At 42.4% G+C, this 24,673-nt stretch overlaps 1 protein-coding gene across 10 annotated transcripts in view; it reads right to left on the reverse strand.

Annotated features, from left to right (window-relative positions):
• The window catches only part of RBMS3 (RNA binding motif single stranded interacting protein 3), a gene marked incomplete at its 3' end in the record, with an annotated part of 736,788 nt that overhangs the window by 8,601 nt on the left and 703,514 nt on the right, over positions 1-24,673 (reverse strand). For 9 of the 10 annotated variants that reach the window (XM_081883321.1, XM_081883319.1, XM_081883325.1 and 6 more), the window contains one exon: positions 21,211-21,321. In XM_081883321.1, the coding sequence (XP_081739447.1) occupies positions 21,211-21,321 (111 nt within the window). Of the gene's footprint in view, positions 1-17,433; positions 17,512-21,210; positions 21,322-24,673 lie in introns of those variants that run through there. The other variant, XM_081883323.1, reaches the window with a different exon arrangement.

Consider the following 24,673-nt stretch of genomic DNA (forward strand, 5'->3'; position numbering starts at 1 on the left):
TTAAAACATCTCTTTTCAAACGAGCCTTGAATTCTTGCACCTACACCAACACCGTGAGGTAGAAAAAGAGTCACAGTGGAGGGAAGCAAAGAAAACACGAATATTTTGATACTGAAATCCATGCAGGCAATAATATCCTGATTTTGATGGAAGTTCTGTCTGACAAAGTTATGTCATGGTGCAGCCTAAGGGTCAAGGAAGGAGTGTGCTGGTCTGGGAGGTGGCCCTTTTCATGACAGACCTGGAGAAATTCAAAGTTATCCAGTGTCCGTGTCAGCCTTCAGAAGAGCTGAAGTGAGAAGCAGCAATGGACCAGATGAGACCCATTCCTACTTTCATTTAGTGCACACTCTGGGGGGGGCAGGTGGTGCAAATTCTTCAGAAACACCATGCTTCTGCCCTGAATTTTCACGAGGTGCAATTTTCATAGCAACAACAGGTGCCTTTTCCAAGGAGGAGCCGCCCATTGTTTTGTGGGATTTGCAGCCACTGCTCCCCGCCTCCTGTTGCTCAGGCACCATATATTCTTAAAAGGGCTTCTTCACTGCATGAAAGGTAAAGGTAAAGGGACCGCTGACCATTAGGTCCAGTCGTGACCGACTCTGGGGTTGTGGCTCTCATCTTGCTTTATTGGCCGAGGGAGCCAGCATACAGCTTCCGGGTCATGTGGCCAGCATGACTAAGCCACTTCTTGCGAACCAGAGCAATGCACGGAAATGCTGTTTACCTTCCCACCACAGTCGTACCTATTTATCTACTTGCACTTTGATGTGCTTTCGAACTGCTAGGTTGGCAGGAGCAGGGACCAAGTAACGGGAGCTCACCCCGTTGTGGGGATTCGAACCACCGACCTGATCAGCAAGTCCTAGGCTCCGTGGTTTAACCCACAGCGCCACCAGCATCATAATCCTAGTCAATTGGGTAACACAGAATTCATCATCAGATATGGTGGCCAGGGTTCTGGGGACAGCTCACACCACAGAATCTTAGAGGTCATCCTATGCATTCTGACACCAAATATATTTCTACATGCCACAAGTAATGGAGCTCTCAAGAAAACTAGTACATGAAGATGTTCTACTTGAATCCCACAGGGTGACACTCTAGCTACATTACAAGACACATCTGTTTTTGCCAAGGAAAATATTCAGCCTAGACTTTCTCCCTGAGGGAGGTACTATAGTTCTCACACAATTACTCCACCCTACTCCTATGGGCAGATTCAGGAATGACGAGAATGAAAACAGCCATGACTTGAAATATAATGTGAGATGCAGACCTACATTATTGGTTCTAGGAACTCTGTATATATAGGGCAGATTACTGGGAATTAGCCTTACTTGACTAATGGTGCTTGCCCATTATACTTTGTCACAAGTATGCGCTTCATTGATTTATTATATTTTAAATACCACGTTTTCCTCCAAGAAGCTCAGAGTAGTGTACATTCTCCCCCCCTTCTGCCCCCCATTTTGTCATCACAACAATCCTGCGAAGTAGGTTGGACTAAGACACAGTGACTGGCCCAAGAACACCCAGTAAGCTTTATAGCAAGTGGGGATTTGAACCCTGGTCTCCTAGGCCATAGTGCAATACTCTACCTATGACACCACACCTGCTCTGCAAAAATCTTGGACACAATTGATTTATGGCTGCTTCCTATAATGGCCGCACTATGAAAACATTACCAATTAAAGCAGACATTTTGTTGTTGAGCAGTACTTTAAATGCACAAGGTGGTTCATAAATACATACTTATCCAATACAGGATGTGATCCTATACTTATAGGAAATACCCACTAATTGCTAACAGCTTTGTTTCAGCCACAGTAATCTAGTGAGACCTCTGTACTGAATTTATTAGAAAATGAAGCTTTCTCTAGAATAGGGATAGAAAAAACAGATGCAACAAAATGAATAAGGTCAAACAGATTAAAATAAAATTTGAAATCAGGAAGGGAAGCACACCTGTGAATTTAATGAGGGTTTATATCACCTCCTGTTTTGCTCCCTCAAATTTTATCTAAGGCAGGAGAAAGGTCTGCAAAGGGGTACAAAATGTTGTATTGGACAACATTTCTTGTTTGGACTGTGCTCCTCCCATTAAATCCTGCTGTGCCACAAAGACCAGCAAATTCCACAACACTCAGTGCATCCTCCCCACTGGAAGCAGCCTACCAGCCCAAGGTCTGCAAAGGGGTACAAAATGTATTGGACAACATTTCTCATTTGAACTGTGCTCCTCCCATTAAATCCTGCTGTGCCACAAAGACCAGCAAATTCCACAACACTCAGTGCATCCTCCCCGCTGGAAGCAACCTACCAGCCCAATCTGTTGAGTGCTTAGTCAGAAAAAAGTTGAGTGCCATGAGATTGAGTCCTTTCCTGGCTGATGGCCTGGCAGTGGAATCTCCGACCAGTGAATTGTCTCAACGGGCTCTATTGGAGGGATGCACCATGCTGTCTTAGTGCTGAGCACCACTTTGCAGAATCCAGGTGATTCACCACTAGCACTCAAACACTTTTAAATTGCATCAAGCCATTGCCCCAGAACACTTTATCTGTTATTGCTTTATATGCATGCTCAGTATTTGTTTTCTGGAATTAGGTTACAAATTGCTTTTGAAAGGGCGAGCAGAAGAAAGAATGGGGAAAGTTCATAATTTATTTAGGAGACCACTGTAAGCAGATGAAAACATTAGCAGGATTTTAATCCCACTTGTAATGTAACAGATATTATGGACAATCTGGACAGATACAAAACATAGACTATGAAATACCAGGCAGTTGGAAATGATCATAGGACCCAAGGAGTGGACTGGAGTGGGGGTGTCGTGAGATTCAGAGAAATCTCATTTTGTGGATATGTATTTGGCACTATAACTAATCAAATAAAAATGTTTGTTTTTTTAATGAAAGGGCGAGCAGAAGCTGGTGTGCTTGTTGTTTGAGAGGCAGCTATCTAAGATTGGTAACCACCACAAAGAACTGCGATTAATCCTCAGCATTTTAATTAATGCTCCACGGAGAATCTAATTTACATGTAGACACAATTTCTGCACACCCAGAGTAACTTTTATCCTCACGCAGACCACGGGTGGGAGAAAAATCAGTGTCTGAAGACACAGAGCCCCAGAGTGGGGCAGTTTCACGGTTAATTGTTTCCTTATGCATCTTGCCTTGCACATCTAATAATAATAATAATAATAAATAATAATAATAATAATAATAATAATAATACTTTATTATTTATACACCGCCCATCTGGCTGGGTTTCCCCAGCCAGTCTGATTGCACTAACACATACAGATCATAGGTGTCAACCTTCCCTTTTTTTGCGGGAAATTCCCTTATTCCAGCGCCGTTTCCCGCTGTTATCCCGGATTGTTAAATATCCCGTAGACTGTCCCCGGGACAGGTGAGGCTGCTGATACCTTATTTTCAAGGCTGCTGATCCCTTATTTTCAAATCTGAAAGTTGACAGCCATGATACAGATATGTGCCTGTTTCCTTGTTCAGGTGGCCCTCTGGAGTGCAATCAATCCCACTTTGAGGGGGCCTCAATGTATTTGGGAGTGGGAGGGAATAGAATGCCACTGAAGTATTTTCTTACAAAACCAACATTTTATCTGGGGGAAAGTTTCAGCACCAATTTGCCCACCTAGCCAGCTCATAAAGACAGCCATTTAATGCCGCTGACTGCATCGGCCCCTTCTACTGCCCTCCTCAGTCTAAAGGCAAACATCAGTGCTGGGAATTTTAATGTAAAGAAGCATTTAATGAAATCAGCGCTGGGGGAAAGAAAGCAATCCACTTCTATGGGAAAGGAATTAATCAAGTCTTGTCTCCACATTGAAATTTCAGTGCGCTGATCGTAAATAATTTCAGACAGACTGAAAGAGACACACTACTTCTGGTAAATGCTTGATGGGAAAGGAAGTGAGCAATGGCTGCTCTGGCTAAAGTTTCATTCAGTATAGAAATATATTCGGAGCAAAGCAAAGAGGGAGGAAAGGTTGCAGGAAAGAAGAGACAGAAAACAGCAAGATGCAATGATGAAAAAGAAATGGTTTCAAGATTCATACATTCCCACTCCCCCCGTTCTGAATGTTCCTCATGTCACATAATTCTCCCTAAAGCCATTAAACACAGCAATCCTATGTATGCTAACTCAACAAGTGCTATTATGTTCAAAGGAGATTACTCTCAAGTAAGTGTGCACTGGGTTGCAGCCACTGAAGAGCAAATTACCGTAATTTTTTTGCTCTATAAGACTCACTTTTTCCCTCCTAAAAAGTAAGGGGAAATGTGTGTGCGTCTTATGGAGCGAATGCAGGCTGCGCAGCTATCCCAGAAGCCAGAACAGCAAGAGGGATTGCTGCTTTCACTGCGCAGCAATCCCTCTTGCTGTTCTGGCTTCTGAGATTCAGAATATTTTCTTTCTTGTTTTCCTCCTCCAAAAACTAGGCGCGTCTTGTGGTCTGGTGCATCTTATAGAGCGAAAAATACAGTATATACCTGTCAGGTAATTGTGATGACTTAAGTCTGAAAATGTTTGCTCACTATGTACAATGGGTGGCAGTCTTTCTCCAATGCTCCCCCATCGCTTATTTAGTTGGAAATCATTTAAAGTAAACTGATTCCATGTTGGCTGGCATATTGCAATTTCTTTTTTCTGCGAGTTTTTATTAAAAGGGCTTATTTCTAGTGGATTTGTTAAGGTGCCTTTCCATTTTGCTAATGAGAAAGCTGAAGGCCATTACCTGTTCTGATTAAGATCTTACTGGGAAGAAATGTGATGTGTACATTATGAGGACGTACATAAAGGAAATATGTAGCATATCCAATCAATCAGCGGAGAGGCTGAGAAAAGGGGGGGAAATCATATTCTCGTTCTGTGAATAATACTGATGGAAAATGTTGGGAGGATGGAAAAAGAAAATGCATTTGAAAGGTGACTCGTGGGCATCAACTAAAATTATATTGGTATGATGATCAAGGTTATTATTTGGGAGAAATGTAATTAACAAAATGAAAAATGAAAGTAACAGTTGTCATATTTTAAAGCTTAGTGACACCTTTCATCCAGAGCATATGTAATAGTGATGTCTGCCAAAAATTCTAAATAATTCTATATAATTGAAGATGGATCTGTGAGACTCTTGTTTTAAAGTCTATAAAGAAGAATTTATGAAGAAATTTGCTTTCAATTAGGAAGGCTTGACTAAGTCTTAGTGTGGGAGACAACCAAGCAGCTTAAAACACCACGTAAAACACCACAGGAAATGGTTCTGTGGTCTCTCTGTCTTTCTGAACCTGCATAAAAGGCTTCAGCTGACATAGAGGAAGATTCTGTGGCCCACTGATCGGTTAATCTTCCAGGATAACCAAGAGGGGAAATAGTACCACAGAGAGCACTTCAGACAATGCAGGCAGACAGATATGCAGGCAGACAGAATGGATGATCCAGCAGAGCTTTTCCATCTTTACCACCTCCAACTATAATCTTTGCCACGATGCAGGATCTTTTGGAGACTGAAAATGGTTTCGAAATGAGAACCGTCTGACTATATTTCAAGGCATAGCCTGAGCCCACCATAGGATATGCACTGCAAAACGGGAGCTGGGGGTGGGGGTGGGCTTGATCTGTGTCTACACACTAGCAAAGCTGACAAATCATGCAGAACAGCACACAGCTAAATTTTCTTAGTTAACCTGAGACGTGCTCCAGACTTGCGTCTTATTGTTGACAGAAGACAAACTCTTTATCTACTTTCTGCACACATGCATACTTCAACAAAGCTCTATCATGCCCTCCCTCTATTCACCCTTTCTCTAAAGTATAGTTCACATATATGACATCAGGGCAGGTAAAGATGTGGCTTGCACCACCGACCAGCTGATCAGTGGCACCTGCAAAGCCCATAGCATGCCCACCTGACAAACACAGCCCACAGGGTAAGGGAGAGAGAAGGTTCTGGCCTGCTAGCCAGATCCAGTTCCTACCCTTGTCCTAGTCTTTCAAAAGCTGTTCATCAACATTCAAGAATTCCCGCTCTGTGCCTATGCTCCATACATGCTCAAGCAAGTAGTACATGATGTTCTGTTCTCAAGACCACAGTACAGGCTTGTTGAGGAATACACGTTCCACAAGGCTCCTGCAGGATCTGATTGTTTCTTAGGTTCCCATCACTCTCATTCACTCTTAGGCTTCGGCATGTTAGCCATATGGCATTGCAGCCGACAGAAAAGCTCAAACATCTTTCTCCTATACCAACCGGTGTTTATTGGCAAAATCTTCCCCATCTATATTAAAGCTGTTTTCAAACAAGAGCAGTTACAATCTCTTGACGCAGGCAAATCATTTGCAAATGCAAGCCTGCCATTTGCCAGCCGCACATGGAACGGGTTTCTCTCTCTGAAAAGTAGGATTGAAACAAAATAAAAAGTACTTCCCCCGCAAGGATTCCCATTACAAAGACTAGCTTTCATTGTTCTAGGCTTATTATGTCATCATATATACCTAAACCGTGTTGAACTTCAAAATCAATAACGCTAATGTTTTAAAGGTATGAGGAGAGAGTATTTTCAGAGATGAAAAAAGAGACTCAGCAGTTCTCTCAATTACGGGCTGATTTCAGAAGGTGATGAAGTCTGCCTCTGGAGGTGTGAGTCAACCAACCCAAAGAGGAATTATAATTGTACAAACTGAGACAGCAGCTGCTTATCACTCATCCTGGCCTCAGGACTGAAACTTTTTGTTAACTGAAAAAGATCACAGGAAAGAAGGCTAGGAAAATAAGACTGTTGAGAAAGAAAATAAAACAGAGACAGATGCTGTCCTATCCTATCACTACCACAAATAACAATGTTAACACAACTTTCATATTTACCATTAATGTTTTGATTATAAACCACTAGTAGCTATTTAAGTTCTCTGTGTATCTTAATTTCTGTTAAATATAACTTGATGAAAGTAAATATTTTATCACAGCCCACCCTATTGCTATGGCCGTGTTTTGTTTTAGCAATTATGTTAAATTTTAGATTGTTGTAACCCACTCTGGAGTCAGCTGCTAAATGGCAGGTGAGAAAAATTAAATTAGGGGTTCTCCAAAGCCAGCTTCTCCCCTACATTAAGAAAATGTCTACACAAACACAGCATCACTTCAACCCACTGAAGGGCAACTCCGGAAAGAATCATTGAGGACGGTGAATGGGAGGCAAAGACAATTCTGAAAAGATCAGCGATTCTGCTATACGCAATATTCTGTGACTGAAAGCTGAGGTAATAGGAAATATTTTGGAGGAGCACCTGAACCTCCCTACTCCTTGGAATTTCCTCTGATCCAATAACAAACATAGGAGCTAGGAAGTCCCACTAAGAAGCTCCTGGGAAAAGCTACATATCTATTGGAATTGAGTCATGAATGGCTACCCTCCACTCTCCTCATCCAACGAACGTTCACTGGAATGAGAAAGTGAATTGACTTCATCTCTCTTAGCGCCTCTTTTACGTTACTTTCTCTGCGACGAACTTGCTGGGAGTCTTTTGTTTGCCCATATAAACACTCAGCTGAGGCAAATATTAGAGAAAATTCTTAGAAAGCAAAGGCTGAGCTCACGAAGGCAAACATTTGCGCTAGCTGGCTGATTTGCAGAGTCGATCCAATTCAGCTGGGGGATATTTTACTACAAAACCTAGGGCTTTGAATGTTCAGAGGGGGGTGGAGCTCCAGTTCTCTGCAACAACACATATCCCCTCCCCATGACAAGCTAGAGCAGGATCAATTACACAACACAGACAAAAATATGGAAACCTGGGATTTGATTTATTCCAACCACAGAATTTCCCTTTTTGCCTGGGTGGGGGGCTACAGACAGCAAAATGCTTCCTTTTGGTTTCCAATTATAGAATACCTAGCTCTCACTTTAATCCATTTTTAGAAGAGTGTTACCAAGTGCACATTTCCCCCCTGCAATGTTCTTGATGTGGGGGGGGGGCGAGATTAACATAATGGAATGAATTATTTACTCACTTCTCATCAAAGATGCCCAATCACTCCAGCCACAGGGGATTGGCAATCTATGTTGTCAAGCGTTAGGAATTATTCCCTTTTGTAAAATTATACGCTACCTGTTGGAACTGTTTGTCACAAATTCTATTATTACCATTTAAAAAACAACAAAACCAGGGGAAGGGTCTAGCTAGCTTGTTTTCATCCTCATGTTTATCCTCATTTTAAATGCTGTGCACAAAAAGCTGTTTCTACTACACTAATTTTAACTCTGGCATATTAGATATTCATAAAAAGCACTTGTTTAATATATCATTATATCAGTAAGAAAAGCGAGGGAGAGTAAAAGAGGCTCCACGCCCAAAAATGGAAGGCAAGAAAAAAGTGAAGCCTCAGGTTTTAAATATTTTTTTAGCTATGATTGTGCTCTTAGAGCAAGTTTGATTTTTACAGTCACGTTAGTTAGTATGTTCTTTCAATCATTGTGTGTTCCAACTAGCCTTAGGGTGGGCACCCAGGGGCCTCATTTGACAGCACTGTCCCTTTGGGCATTGTCTTGGCATATACATTGTGTCTTGACCTGATTGGCATCCTATATCCTTATAAAATGTGACTCTTGGGGGGGGCTGTTATTGGATTATTGTTCTTATTTTCCGTGAACCGCCGTGAGACCTCCGAGTATAGGATGATATATAAAGTCTAATAATAATAATAATAATAATAATAATAATAATAATAATACTACAGTCGTACCTTGGATGTTGAACGGAATCAGTTTTGGAAGTCTGTTTGACTTCCAAAACATTCAGAAACCAAAGCGCAGCTTCTGATTGGCTGCAGGAAGCCACATTGGAAGTTCGGGTTCCAAAGAATGTTCACAAACCAGAACAATCACTTCCGGGTTGCGGCGTTCCAGAGCCAAAACGTCTGAGTACCAAGGCATTTGGGATCCAAGGTACGACTGTATACACATTCCCTCTCTCATGTACATCATGGCTTAATATGTCATCTGAACCCAAGACTGTAGTTAAACTTCCTCCTCTTTAACCACATTCTGTAGTCCAGAACAAACCTTGGCTACAGTCTGAAAAAGCACAATTCACTTGCTCCCAAGGCACAGGAACCCACTGCACCAATAGTTCAGGAACCATATGATTCCCTTGAGTCTTAAAATCAGCCATTAAGAACTTTTGCACAGCACAGCTCTCGCTAAGCTATGTTTGACGTCCAACATTTTGACAAAAGTAATTACGGTGAGACACCGCTGACAAGGCGTGTTCAAAATCTCATTTTTCATCCTGAGCCAATGAAGAATTTCACGGGGGAAACTGTACGTAATACCTCTGAGTGCTACAAACTGGACAAATTCATAGTGCAACCTGAAAAATTATGAACTTCGGCATCACGACATGGTGATGCATAGACTGCTGCACCTTAAACAGAGTGGTACGAGGACACATTCTGTATCTGTATCCAAAGCCCCCTCTGGACATTATGAACAGGGAATTACAACATGAGTTGCAACATGAAGCCATGCACCTTGAACACTTCACCCCCAACTTTCCCTGAGGATATTTCTCATCATAGGAATACCATTGGTCCACCTAGTTTTGTAATATCTACGCTGATCAGCAACAGTTGTCCCTAAATGGCCTCGGCCCAGTATACCTGAAGGAGCGTCTCTACCCCTAAGTCCGGACACTGAGGTCCAGCTCCAAGGGCCTTCTGGCGGTTCCCTCACTGTGAGAAGTGAAGCTACAGGGAACTAGGCAGAGGGCCTTCTCTGTAATGGCCCCTGCCCTGTGGAACACCCTCCCATCAGATTTCAACAAAATAAACAACCATCTGACTTTGAGAAGACATCTGAAGGCAGCCCTGTTTAGGGAAGTTTTTAATGTTTGATGTCTTATCGCTTTATTATTATTAATAATATTCTGCTGGGAGCCACATGGGAAAGCACATTTTGATCAGGAACCGATAGTGTAGGGCTCCAAGCTGTGTGGAGGTGTTTTCTTTGTGTTTTGCTTAAGGGGCAGCATTACTCTTTTGTTTTCTTGCTACTTGCGATTGATTTCTATTTCTCAATACAGTGGTACCTTGCTTCTCAAATGCCTTGGTGCTCAACCAATTTGGAACCTAAACACTGAAAACCTGGAAGTAAGTGTTCCGGTTTGAGAACATTTTTCGAAAGCTGAACGTGCTCTGTTTTGAGTGCCACGCTTCCATTTTGAGTGTTACGCTGAGGTTCTGTCAGTTTTTGCTATTTATTTTGCATTTTTGTTTTGGCAGCTTTTTTGTTTTGTTTTTGTAACTGTGTGGAACCCAGTTCAGCTGATTGATTGAGTGACTGCAGTACATGGTTTATTGCTTTCGTTTTATGGATCACTGGTCTCATTAGATAGTAAAATTCATGTTAAATTGCTGTTTTAGGGGTTGTTTTTAAACATCTGGAACAGACTAATCCTTTTTGCATTGCTTTCTATGGGAAAGTGCCTTGGTTTTGGAACACTTTGGCTTTTGGAATGGACTGAGTTTGAGAACCAAGGTACCACTGTATAGGAAAGACAAAACATCTGAATACCAGGGTGATCAGGTATTTCATCGCTTCCAATCTTCTCTTGTTCCAGGAGCCTTTTATGCCTAGATCTTCAAGGACTTTATGCCACATCTTGGCTTGTAATGGCGGGATGTTAGGTAGATGGACATTGCAATTTTACCTCACATAACAGATGATCAATAAAGAAAGTAAAAGAGCTTCCAGATTTAGACCTGATGAGAGAGCTGTTAAAAATGTGCAGCTGTAACATCTCTAGGGGCTACACTGTACACACTTAGAATAAGAGGAGCTATATTTTCATTTTAAAAAGAACTTTGGTAAGCATTATGGGATTTAGTTGATGTCATAAACCGTGAATTATCAAAGCATGCAGAAATCCAACTGCAGATAAGGAACAGATCTAACAAAGCAGGTAGTCCACGGAGGGCTTTTGGTGACACTGTAAACCACCAGTGGCTGTGGGTGATCCAAAGAAAATATTAGATACGGAATATGTAACAAGTTTGCTGTGCCGCTTGAGATGTTATCAAATTTGGGGCAACAGCAGAAGCTAACAGAGTAAGAGATAAGAAAATGTGTCCTGGAATAACTAGTTTGTTATTCCATGGAGGTATTGCCAATGACATTGTAAGTCGGGAAAACAGAGAGAGCATTTTGCAGGAAACAAAGAGAAAAATCTCGGTTACATGATTGATATATTAAAAAGGGGATGGGGGAATTAAATAGTTTATCTAAAAGGGATGTACTCCTGTAAGCATGAGCACCTTGGTGCTGCTGGGCCTTACACACAAATGGCATCAGAAAATCTCCTCTTTCAGCCGTTTCCCTCCTCATTACACCCCCAAACTGACAAATGGCATGAAGCATTGAAATTGAATAATTTAAAAGTGGATTGGTGCCATTTACTAAACTATTTCGGATTTGGTTCTATCTCCTGCTTGCAGATTCACTGTCCCCTGTAAGGCCTGGCTGGCTTCTGTGAGGTGGGGTTGAAAAAAAGAGAAGTTTTTCATTTCCTTTTTAGGGCCTTTGGATCCTGCAGATTAAAAGCCCCTGGTGCCCTCTCTTATTGGGGGGCTTTCTGCTGGCACAAAACCCACCACCGATAGCTCCCCCTACCAAAGCTGAGGGCTTTTGTCATGGCAGCAACACACCATCCTAAGCCCCAAAGCTATCAATATTGGGGTGGGGGGTGGAGCTAGGACTTTTAGAGCTGCTTTTATTTTTATTTTTTATTTTACTATTTATTTGAATGGACTGTTGCTGTTTTTGTCAGCCATGCACTTTGCATTCACTTCAAAAAATATTTACTACACTGTATTTGTATCGCTACTCCGGCTATGCAAATCTATGTTGAAAGTGCAGAAAATAAATTACGTACGATAGATCAGTCTACCAGTAAAGAGGCTCTGTAAACGACTCAGATAACTTTTGTTGGCATCTGCCTGTCTTGTGAGACTCCAGGGGTGAAGTCAATCTGGTGGAGAATCACAGTGCCTCCTGCTGTAGCTCCAGGGACCAGCAACGTGTAACTGCAGCCTCCTGAATTGTTTTTGCTGCGTTATCAGCACCAAAGTGACCTCTCATGGGTGCAGGACTGGGCAGTGTGTATGGAGGTCTTGGGCTGCCCAGGCGAAAATACCCCGCTCTCGGCCTTGCTGATGTGGTCCAAAGGAAAGCAGAGCCATACATTTGGCACCAGCTTGGCTGCAGGAGATGCCGGAAGGAGGGGTACAAGGCACCATCCAACCGTCCTAGGGACTCTATTCCAGATTTTTGTAGGGTTTACTTCCTAGCCTTTTCTTCTCCTGAAGATGCAGTGTGTACCAGATAGCTTTGTTGTTGTTGTTGATTAGTCGTTTAGACGTGTCTGACTCTTCGTGACCCCATGGGCCAGAGCACGACAGGCACTCCTGTCTTCCACTGCCTCCCGCAGTTTGGTCAGACTCATGCTGGTAGCTTCAAGAATACTATCCAACCATCTCGTCCTCTGTGGTCCCCTTCTCCTTCTCCCCCTCCATCTTTCCCAACATCAGGGTCTTTTCCAGGGAGTCTTCTCTTCTCATGAGGGGGCCAAAGTATTGGAGCCTCAGCTTCACGATCTGTCCTTCCAGTGAGCACTCAGGGCTGGTTTCCTTAAGAATGGAGAGGTTTGATCTTCTTGCAGTCCATGGGACTCTCAAGGGTCTCCTCCAGTACCATAATTCAAAAGCATCAATTCTTTGGCGATCAGCCTTCTTTATGGTCCAGCTCTCACTTCCATACATCACTACTGGGAAAACCATAGCTTTAACTATACGGACATTTGTTGGCAAGGTGATGTCTATGCTTTTTAAGATGATGTCTAGGTTTGTCATTGCTTTTTTCCCCAAGAAGCAGGCGTCTTTTAATTTCGTGGCTGCTGTCACCATCTGCAGTGATCATGGAGCCCAAGAAAGTAAAATCTCTCACTGCCTCCGTTTCTTCCCCTTCTATTTGCCAGGAGGTGATAGCTTATATAAGTGCAATATTAATGGGAACAAATAAATAACAAATGAAATGAAAAGAGAAACCTGGGGTGGAGGAAAAATGGAAAGCTCCACTGCTACTAACCCCTAACACCATCATGCCTCACAATTTCCAAAGCTTCTGTTTGACAAGGAAAGATTCAATAAACTTATGGCCAAAAATAAAATTAAAAAAGCAGATGTTCAAGTGACTCTTGCTTCTTTTTTTGCCACATGCTATCTTGTCTCTGAAGAAGATTTCTGTGCACCTCTCCACACAGGGGAGATGTACATTTCTTTCCCCCTGCTCTCAGATGAAACATTTGGCAAAAAGCTGTTGTGCAAGCCATTTCACTCTCTGCCACAGGTTTAAATGTGTGAAAGAACCTTTGGAAATGCTTGAGTCCACGGACTGTGAAGAATCTGAGCTAAAGTCCTTAGTAGAAAAATACCTATGGAGAGCAGTGTTGCAAATTGGCTTTTTCATAGAACGGTAGGATTTCAAAGTATTCCACTATTCTTACAGTTCAACATGGACACCCCCCCAAAAAACACCCCTATTTGCACCAACCACCAGCTCTAATGCTCTTTTAAATAAATGCACAGGGAGAAGAGATGTAATTTCTGAAGATTCATGTTTCCAACAAAATTCAGCTGTTACCTTAGAAGGATGTCCTGCCTTGAATAATTTTCATTTCAAAGTTCTGCTTAAAACAAATGGTGAGATCTTCATGGGCGAACCGGAGTTTTCACCTGAGCGCCCCACCTTGCCCAAATTCAGCACTCAGCAGCTACGAAGTGATTCTAACTCATCATAAATCTCACTTGAGGGGGGAAAATATGAGTACATGGATTTATATATTACAGTGGTACCTCGGGTTACATAAGCTTCAGGTTACATATGCTTCAGGTTACATACGCTTCAGGTTACAGCCTCTGCTAACCCAGAAACAGTGCTTCAGGTTAAGAACTTTGCTTCAGGATAATAACAGAAATCGTGCTCTGGCAGCGCGGCGGCGGCAGCAGGAGGCCCCATTAGCTAAAGTGGTGCTTCAGGTTAAGAACAGTTTCAGGTTAAGTACGGACCTCTGGAACGAATTAAGTACTTAACCCGAGGTACCACTGTAGTTCAATTTTCCTTTTTTATTGGACAATAAAGACACACCACATCCAAACCAACTCAAGAGCTGTTTCAGAGACCTGTTGTTAGTTGTGAGACTTGTAGAGTTATATTACTATTGCAAATACATGTCTGAAGCCTTGAATCTGTTGGACTCTTTTCCCTTATGAAAGGAGGCTATTGTGGCAGTTTCTCAAAAGGGGATAATAATCAGCCAGCAGGACTGCATATCTCCCAGTACTATGGTAGGATGTTAGCGGGGAGGGGGTGTTATCTCCAATACTCATTGGAAGTAGAAGTGACAGCATGTTGACATTAAAGCTTCCTTCAGGAATAAACTTTACAAAAGGGGAAATATTATACAGCAAATAAATGCTTCTGCCGAGATGCCTGAATATTGCTCTTGATGCCTCAGAAATGCTATTGCTGAAGTAAAAGAAGCTAAGTAACTGATTCTGGGAACTGTGATCAGGCTATTTGGTTTTATTTTTCAAAGGAGGTTTTATATTGTATCCCCCATTCAAGCTGTCAATCACAGCTTTTATTAAACCACAAAAAGTGATGTCAGATCAATGGTGGTTTAAGACACATTATGAGTGACAGCCTGATGATGAAGCAATTTCGGAATCCTTTTATTATTAAACATAGACTAATGCTTCTCTCCCTCTCTTTCCACCCCACTCCCAAGAACGCATTTTATTGTTTAGGGTGAATGATACACACGAGTCTAGCTAGGCAAGGCGTAAGTTAAACAAAAGTGCTGACGTTCATTTTTATACAGAAAATATCATAAATATCACAATTAAAAGGAGCAGGTGTAAACTGGGAGATAATACCATAATACTGTTACAGATTGGGGTGCCCAAGTCTATTAGTGAAATTAGTAAATGGTAATATGTGGATTATTGAATGGAGGATTTCAGGCCAATGGAAAATGCAGGCCAAGCTTCCTTTCCACGCCAGTGCCTCCCCTGGGGTGACAAAAGGTGCTGATGACCCACATCAAAGAGGAATCCCTGGGCATGGGCAGACAAAGGTTCCCACGGTGCTGGAGAGGGGAAAGGCTGTGCTCACAGGGAGTTGCCTCTAAAAACTAGGCTTGGGTTAGGAGGCAGATGGGAGGATCTGCTTGGAGCAGAGGTGTACTGGGAAGAAGAAGGGGAGGCCATGCAGTCAGGGCCCTCTTGGCTGCTATCTGGAGAGGTATGGCTGGCTGCCTTAGACTCAACTTGGCTGATGCAACAAGAGAAGCAGGGAGAGGCACTCTGGAGGTGGCAATGCTGTAAGAACTGCAACCCCTTCCACCTACACTCAGGTTGTATATGTCAGGGGTAGCCAACTCCCAGGAGATTATGATCTACTCACAGAATTAAAAACTGGCAGTGATCTACCCCCTTTGGGGAGGTTCAGGGCAAACATGTTGAGCTTTTTTTAGGGGAGCCAAAGTTGTTGAGCTTCTTTGGGGGGAGGCGGTGATCTACCAGTGATCAGCCACAGAGTCCAGTGATCTACCGGTAGATCATAATCTACCTGTTGGACGTGCCTGGTATATGTGAATAAACCAGGTATCTTAAAGTCACTACAGTCTCTGCCATGTCTTGATTCTCCATGAGAAAAACTACCCTGAGTGAGCGCCTGGAACCCCCTGGAATCTTGTGCAGAAATTAGGTGTTGGTGTGTCCCCTTTGTGACAATGCCAATATGCTTCATAAGCTTCTCTTTCGTGCAGAAAGTAATGAGATATATTAAAGGTAAAGGTACCCCTGCCCGTACGGGCCAGTCTTGACAGACTCTGGGGTTGTGCGCCCATCTCACTCAAGAGGCCAGGGGCCAGCGCTGTCCGGAGACACTTCCGGGTCACGTGGCCAGCGTGACATCGCTGCTCTGGCGAGTCAGAGCTGCACACGGAAACGCCGTTTACCTTCCCGCTGGTAAGCGGTCCCTATTTATCTACTTGCACCCGGAGGTGCTTTCGAACTGCTAGGTTGGCAGGCGCTGGGACCGAACAGCGGGAGCGCACCCCGCAGCAGGGATTCGAACCGCCGACCTTTCAATCGGCAAGTCCTAGGCGCTGAGGCTTTAACCCACAGCGCCACCTGTGTCCCTAATATATGAGATATATTAGACAATGCTTAATCAAGAAGGCAGGTCTTCTCATTCCACTTCTTCCCTACTCAACCTCCTGCAAGGCATCAAAGTTGGCCACAAAAGGGGACTGCAATAGTTCCACATTTTGAGAACTGGACTCCATGATTCTCATGCCTCTTCCAGTCCGGCATTTGTAGTTGCAAAATGACTCCCGGGTCTTATCCCAAGACTTAGAACTAACAGAGCAAAACTGTGGGAGCTGAGAATGTGCTGTCAATCTTTATTTGTGTGTCTTTTGTGATTTTAGTCACTGATGGGTAAGGTCTGCTAGGTAGTTACCTAGCAACTATAATATGCTTCCTCCAACCACTTTTCCTAGTACAGCAGCAATCTCAAGAAGAAGAAAGGACCACGTCGCGCCATAAGAAACCTCCAGCTATCTGGGATTTCTTTGGAAAGAAACCATTATGTGGATTTACAAAACTTCCCCTTCCTTTCATTAGTTCCAGTGATGAGACACTCTGCACCGGAGTTGACACGCCATCATTCAACACGGCAACGTGACCTGATTCTAGAGCAGGCAGTACATGACGGGGGAGTCAACCCCCTGCTTTCGTTCCTAGAGGTGAACTTTTCCTACTCGAGTATTAGCTTGTACATCTGACAGCAAACCTCGCACTCAGATTTTGTGGCACAGGTGAAATTTGTCTTTTAGAATTAATTAGGCCGTGAAAACACTTTGCAAGTCTGCATTTTGGATAAACACAAGTCTGTATTGTATCATTAGCCTACCCCGTGTTTGTTAGTACACTCCCAGCCAAATTGCTAGCAAGGAAACTCTGAGGAGGGCAGTTTTGGCTGAAACATATGCTATGCTGATTAACAAAATGGTTTGTCAAAGGAAGTGAATGTATGAATGCCTTTTGATAAAAGTAGTTTGCATATTGCAAGCTTTTAAATTAATCTGGGACAGAATGCAGCAGATACTAATGACGCAGAATAGTTCATTACTTTCTGGCTTGTTTGTTGAAAACAGCTTGTTGAAAGGTAGCCAATGGTCCTTTATAGCACCCTCTTGCAGATTTTTAAAGGACAACATTAGAAGTGTGAGCACAGTGGAAATTTATTGTTCGTGCTTTGTATCTGCCATAAAATGTGATCCTGTTGAGATAATTACAGTCACATTCTTTTCCTCATCTGGCTGGAGTCATATGGATTGCAGTGCCCCGAAAAGACTCTGCTCTGCAAAACAGAGTAGGGCTTTTCTGAATTATATAGAAACTGGCTCAAAGTAATTAATCCCAAACTATTGATAAAGACCACAGCCTGCTGAGAAAATAATCACAGGGAAAGGGTCAGCGAGCCTCTTGCAGACGTATTAACAGAGAATGCATTTTTGCTTAGAAAAAGCTCCCTGTAGGTCGAAATCTCGAAACATTATTCCTGAAGTCTGTAGTTAAAAAAGTGGGGCCCCATAAAATTCCCTGAGATGTTTGGTTATTTTAAGATGTTGGGAATTATTCCATGCTGCTTTTTTATTGGTAGCAGCTCTCAGTCTAAGCTGCCGACTCAGCTCTAGGCTCATCGGCATGGTAGGGAAGAACCCTGAATTTAAGGTGAAAATCAGATTCTCAAAAGGTTTCCTTTGGTATATTTTTGGTATTACTTTTGTTAAAAGTAATTGTACTATGTGACACTTAGAGCACTTTGTGAAGACTCAATCGAATGCACAGGCAAAGTGACTCACAGGTCTGGACAGCAGTACCTTAGAACTGGCTAAGGATACAACTAATTCTCTTCTGTCAACTCTAAGTTCCACCTCAACCATGACATTGGTGCCACAACCACTGACTGCCCTGCGCAGCTGTAGAGATACGCAACCCCTGCCCCTAAGAAATGTAATCAAAGTTCTATTTTCACTTCCCTGAACATTCACAGAAATTCACCCAGGTTGGGATTCGCAAAATTCACATGAGTATTTTTCTTTAGGCAAAATTTGGTGGCGAATCTACCTTTCAGTTCCTGTTAGGCCCAGGTTGAGGGGAGATAGAGGGGAGAGAAACATCATTTCAACAGTAGCACAAATAGTTGGTAGAGCTATTAATCGTGGGTTGTGGGTTCGAGCCGCACGCCAGGCAAAAAGATCCTGCCTTGCAAGGGTTAAATGACCCCTGGGATCCCTTCCAACTCTACAATTCTATAGAATACTGCTGGAAATATACTCCTGCAAAACACTCTGCACTGCTGTAGTTAAGAGTGACTCTTACGGAGCATGCTGTCAAATGTTAATTAAGCTTTTATCTGCACAGGGTTGGTGGACCAATCTAGATTGAAAATGAATGAATGAATAGCAGCGGGCGGCAAAGGGAAGAATCTAATAGGTACTTGTGGGGTTTGACCAAACACCCTCTCCTGAAGCTGCTATTTAACCCACAGGGTAGTGGCGCCGACCCTGTGGAACGCCCTTCCAGCAGATGTCAAATAAATTAACAACTATCTGACGTTTAGAAGACATCTAAAGGCAGCCCTGTTTAGGGAAGTTTTTAATGACTGATGTTTTAATGTACTTTTAATCTTTTGTTGGAAGCCCCCCAGAGTGGTTGGAAATCCAGCCAAATGGGCAGGGTATAAATAATTATGATTATGATTATTACTACTACAGGGGAGTGGCTCCTTACATCACACATTTCCTGTCCTTCACTTTTGTGTTCAAGTTACTGGCGAAACCATATTAGCCGATAATCAAAACTATTGTACAAATTGGCAATTAAAAACACACACCCTACAACCTCTACGCCAGGCATAGGCAAACTCGGCCCTCCAGATGTTTCTGGCCTACAACTCTCATCATCCCTAGCTAACAGGACCAGTGGTCAGGGATGATGGGCATTGTAGTCCCAAAATTTTCTGGAGGGCCGAGTTTGTCTATGCCTGCTCTACACTTAATAGATTCTCAGCTCTCCAACGTAATGTCTGTATAAATGCTTACTAGCCACTGCAGCAGCCCTCAAGTCAATAAACTGAATGTGTGGAGGCAAAACGAGAAGTAGGGGAAATGCTCAAGACCCACTTCTGTTGCCTGTATTTCCTGACTTGAAGCGTTTAAAGGAAATTAAAACTACCACTTCTATCTAAACAAATGGAATGCTTCTTTCACATCTTGAAACAATTTCAATACTTCTAAATAGTAGACCTTCCAATAAAGAATTTGGGGTTAGAATTTAATGGCATCATAAAAATTTACACAGCAGTGTATCCCGGAAAGAAGTTAATATACAGCATGAAACAAGCACTGCATTTTGAAATATGCATGTAATATGTAAAAAACTTTTGGTCCGGATTTCTATATATGGACATATAAATGTGGAACTCTTTGAAGTGGCCTTCAGAACTCCCTATAACATGCATTGCAATAAATGGTTTAGGGTGACTGCTGCATGGCTTAGGGTTGCAATGTATTGCAAGATGCAGGCTTGTTTGTGATCCGGAACTCACCAAAACCCTAAAATGTATTTTATATAATAGACTTTTTATTTCTATTCTTTGAATATCATATTGTTGTTTTATTGCTATGGCTGATGCAAATAAAGATTCATTCATCTGGAACTCACAACTCTGGAACTTGTTAACGAATGAACTGACAACGCATGTATGAAAGACTCGAAAAGACAAGAAAATCACTACGTTTATGACTGACACACACACACACACACATATATATCTCACATAAAGAAAAAAAAGACATTTTTGTTTTTAGTTAAAGAAATATTCATCTGTAAATGTAAGTATTCTGAATCAAATCTTACAGGCTGGAAAGAGGCAAAATAAAGGCGGAAAATTGTCTTAGCACTGCTATTTATTGTTTTCTGCTGTTGTCTTTACTGATTCTTGTTTTTATGACCTACTTAAACAATTTATGGGTGGTGTGTGTGTGTGTGTGTGTGTGTGTGTGTGTAACATACTTTTTACTACATGACTGTATGCACATGGTATTCTAAATTCATGACACAACCTAGACCTCACAGTGAGAATGAAATTGTAACAAAAGCTAAGATAATGTGAGAGGGAGTTCTGTAACTGCTTACACTGGAAATGTCATTTCTGGTTATTATACTAATTCTTGACCCCTAACCCAACACTAACCCAAACCATGACTTAGCATGAACGAGTAAAAATTTGGATTCCCAAAGCAAATATAGTGGAATGTTCCTCTCTTGTTTTTTATGCTACGGTACTATCCAGGTTTAGTTTAGTGTTATGTCCAAGCCCAATTTTATGGTTTGACTCCCCCAGACAAACCATGAGTGGTAAACCAAAGTCTGTTCACAACCTGTGGTTTGTCTGGGATGAGACAAACCATGAACCTGGAATTGGATGTAAACTAAACTATGGCTTAGCCCTAGGTAGCGTCACAGCAGCAGAACTAGACGGGGAGGAATAATCTTCACTCCGGGAATCCACATGGTTGCATTACATGTGAACTGGATACTTCTACATTAGAAAAAATTTTATTAACCAAATACTGAAAAATTCCCAAGCATCATAAAGATTTCTGCGTGTTTTTGCCTGGGGGAGGAATAACAGTGTCTGCAAATTATTTTAGTCAAGAGAATTATAGGGAGGGGAGATGTTTTCTTTTCTAAAAAAGAAACATAGTATGGATCCAATTGGGTTCAGCTAGTTTATTATTGAAATGGACGTTCCTATTCATTGCTCTCCAATGTTACATCAAGTAGAAATTTTACTTTGTTCTCTTCATTTGACGTCATACTGCAATTAGAAATTTATTTTTAAAAACGCTATAGAAAGACACAAGTTTTTTAGCTATGGAAATGTTCTAGTATTAAATATAAACATATTGATTAACTGGAAAACGACCTTGAGATTCTAGAAAGTAGTAAAAAAGAGAGAGATAATTTGAAGCATATTATTTAAGCTTACCGTTCCTGTTGTGCCCAAAGAAAGGTGATTCATTTGTTGTGTCAGGGGGCCCATCATACTTGCTGGCTGCATGGACATTGTGTGGTCCATTGTTGGCGTTAACACAGCACCCTACAAACACACATAGGTTCTATCACAATGTTTACTTCAATTTCATATTTAACGACCCAAAACAAAATTCACCACATAAAACACATCTGATTCACACAAATGACTAGATACAGGGTGAGGGGAAAGAGAGGGAACCCACCAGATTTTGGAGCACCACTAAAGTGCAGCAAATTGTCAAATGTTAAGTTTGTTATTATTTTAACCAATATGGGGAGCACTTGGCTTTTCTGCCAAAATCTTTCATCGAAGGGTTTATTTTTAATCAACCTGAGTTACCGTCACAACTAAAGCCAGAAAGCAAAATGTCAGAGCAACATTACTGTTGCTTCAGGAATTATTATTATTGGTGTTGTTGTTGTTAAATTGAATTTGTATGCTGTCCTATCCCCACAGGTCTCAGGGAGGTTCACAAGCTAAAATCACAATATAAGAAACACAAAATACATAATCAAAAGAAAAACAAACAACTCAATAACCCCCTCCAACACATTTATTTATACACTGCTATTTCATAAAATACATCAAAGCTGCTTACAACAAAAATACATAAAACGTTGACGCCACTGCAAGCCTATTATATCCCAGTTCCTGAATTATATGCCAGCTCCTAATATACGCCATATTTTTCTTCCTACTCTTTACAAAGAAATACGCATAGGTGTGTAAACACCAGAGGAAACCAAATGCTCCTCACTGAACCTTTAGAATAGCCTACGCAAAACAATCTCATTCAATACTATTCTCCACAAATGCCCCTCTTTCTTTTCATATAAAAACTCAGTGGTACAACTTAGCATGGCAAATTAGTATATTTTTCCAGGTGCAAGAATGTATCCTCATGAATGGCATTTTAAAGTTTCTTGAAGGATCCCACATTGTTACAAATTTTTAAAATACAAAGAGCACTTATGTGGGGCTCATGTAAAGACATGTATACATGCAGTTAGACTGTTCACATTAATTCTTGAATAGAGAGCTTTCCCTGCTTTTCAAACTTTGGATGAGTGCAACTCCCTGTATGCTGCACAGGATCTGACCACAGTCTATAACGGCCTTGGCCCAGTATACCTGAAGGAGAGTCTCCACCCACATCGTTCAGCTTGGACACTGAGATCCAGTTCTGAGGGCCTTTGGCAGTTCCCTCACTATGAGACATGAAGCTACAGGGAACCAGGCAGAGGGCCTTCTTGGTAGCGGCGCCCACCCTGTGGAACACCCTCCAGTCACATGTCAAGGAAATAAACAACTACCTTAATCCATAGAGCCTAGGGCTTGCCAATCAGAAGGTCGGCAGTTCGAATCCCTGCAACGGGGTGAGCTCCCATTGCTTGGTCCCTGCTCCTACCAGTTCGAAAGCACATAGCAAGTAGATAAATAGGTACCACTCCAACGGGAAGGTAAATGGCATTTCCGTGCGCTGCTCTGGTTTGTCTGAAGCGGCTTAGTCATGTGGGCCACATGACCTGGAAGCTGTAGGCCGGCTCCCTCGGCCAATAAAGCGAGATGAGCACCACAACCCCAGAGTCGTCCATGACTGGACCTGATGGTCAGGGGTCCCTTTACCTTTACTCTTAGAAAACATCTGAAAACAGCCCTGTTTAGGGAAGTTTTTAATGTTTGATGTTTTATCGTGTTTTTAATATCCTGTTGGAAGCTGCCCCAAGTGGCTGGAGAAGCCCAGCCAGATGGGAGGGGAATAAATAATAAATTATTATTATTATTATAAAATAATGTGCACAAGGTGCTACATTGCGTAAAGATAGGGAGAGAGAGGTGATAGCTATGTGATGATGAACAAGAGGAATAACTGATTGTGTTAGGCAAAGCATACATAATAAGCCTATGGCAGGAAAGAGGAGGAAATTTCTTACCCATCTACAAATCTTGCTAGGCTAGCATGAATTCCTCCACCTGCGCTCATCCGTTAAGACATCAGTTCTATACAAAAAAGAGAGGACCATCCTATGGTTCTTCAAAGATACCGCAGAGCTCAGCATCTTGTTAGAGTTAAGAGCCTCAATTAATACACAAATCTGCTTTGCCAACAGAAGAAGAAGAAACCCACAGATGAGACCCAGAGGTGAGTGACATGGGCTTGTTTATTTTCCTCAAGAGACTGAGAACATAATATTCCTGGCTGGCTAAAGGCTCTTTGAAGACATGAAAGTCACGCATGTGGTAGGCATTCACCTTTCTGCCAACTCCATTACAATAACGTCAAACACCAAGGGACTGACTGATGTTCAGAACAGCATCACTACTACAACGTATTGCAGCACCTGTGATTTACAGGCAGACATGCTATTCTCGACACAAGACACTGAGGTAGATCGCTTGGGGGGGAAAGCTGGCTGGCTGGCAGGGGGGCAATGTCTGCAATATGTTAAGTCTCTGAGGTCTGAATGGCTCACAGACACACCATTTTGCAAGTGTCACCAGGCTTATTAAGGTGAATGTTACCCATTTCCTGCCAAGATAAGAGCACATTAACTGTTTGATGCAAAGCTCTCCGTATGAACCCCATTCCCTCCAGGTCTGGGGTCTGCTAAATAACTGCTGCTTCAGGGACCATATTATGTGGACACAGTGATATTTTTCTAGAAAAAGAGGTGCCAGAACTGACCGTGAATGCCCCCCCCCCTTGTTCTCTGATAATGGCAAGGGCACCCACCTGAGAGGTGCCAGAACTGAGTTGTGGTGGGTTCTGGCTGAAAAAACCCCCTGTGTGACGACAGATTGATCCCCACAAGAATGAGAGTTCAGAGTAGTGGGTCCTCCACATGCTGTCCGTTTTCACACACCCTCAATGCATTTCCAAAACAGGTGATCACGTCATTATTCTATTCTGCTTTTGGAAGTTAGTCCCTGATAGATTATTTTCTGCACCTCTTGTTACTTTAATTAATGTTGTATCTTATTTAAAGGTAAAGGTACCCCTGCCCGTACGGGCAAGTCGTGACCGACTCTAGGCTTGCACGCTCATCGCGTTCAAGAGGCCGGGAGCCTGCGCCGTCCGAAGACACTTCCGGGTCACGTGGCCAGTGTGACGAAGCTGCAACTGGCGAGCCAGCACCAGTGCACAGAAACGCCGTTTACCTTCCCGCTATAAAGCGGTACCTATTTATCTACTTGCACTTAGGGGTGCTTTCAAACTGCTAGGTGGGCAGGAGCTGGGACCAAACGGCAGAAGCTCACCCCGTCGCGGGGATTCAACCGCCGACCTTACGATCAGCAAGTCCTAGGCACTGAGGTTTTACCCACAGCACCCCCCGCGTCCTTATTTACAATTATATTATCTTTTTTACAATTATATTAATTCCTATGTGTGGTTGTTAGATAGTATTGATCCCCT

Source organism: Podarcis melisellensis (genome assembly GCF_964234715.1).
Source record: "Podarcis melisellensis genome assembly, chromosome: 12".
In the NCBI taxonomy this organism is placed as follows: Eukaryota; Metazoa; Chordata; class Lepidosauria; order Squamata; family Lacertidae; genus Podarcis; species Podarcis melisellensis.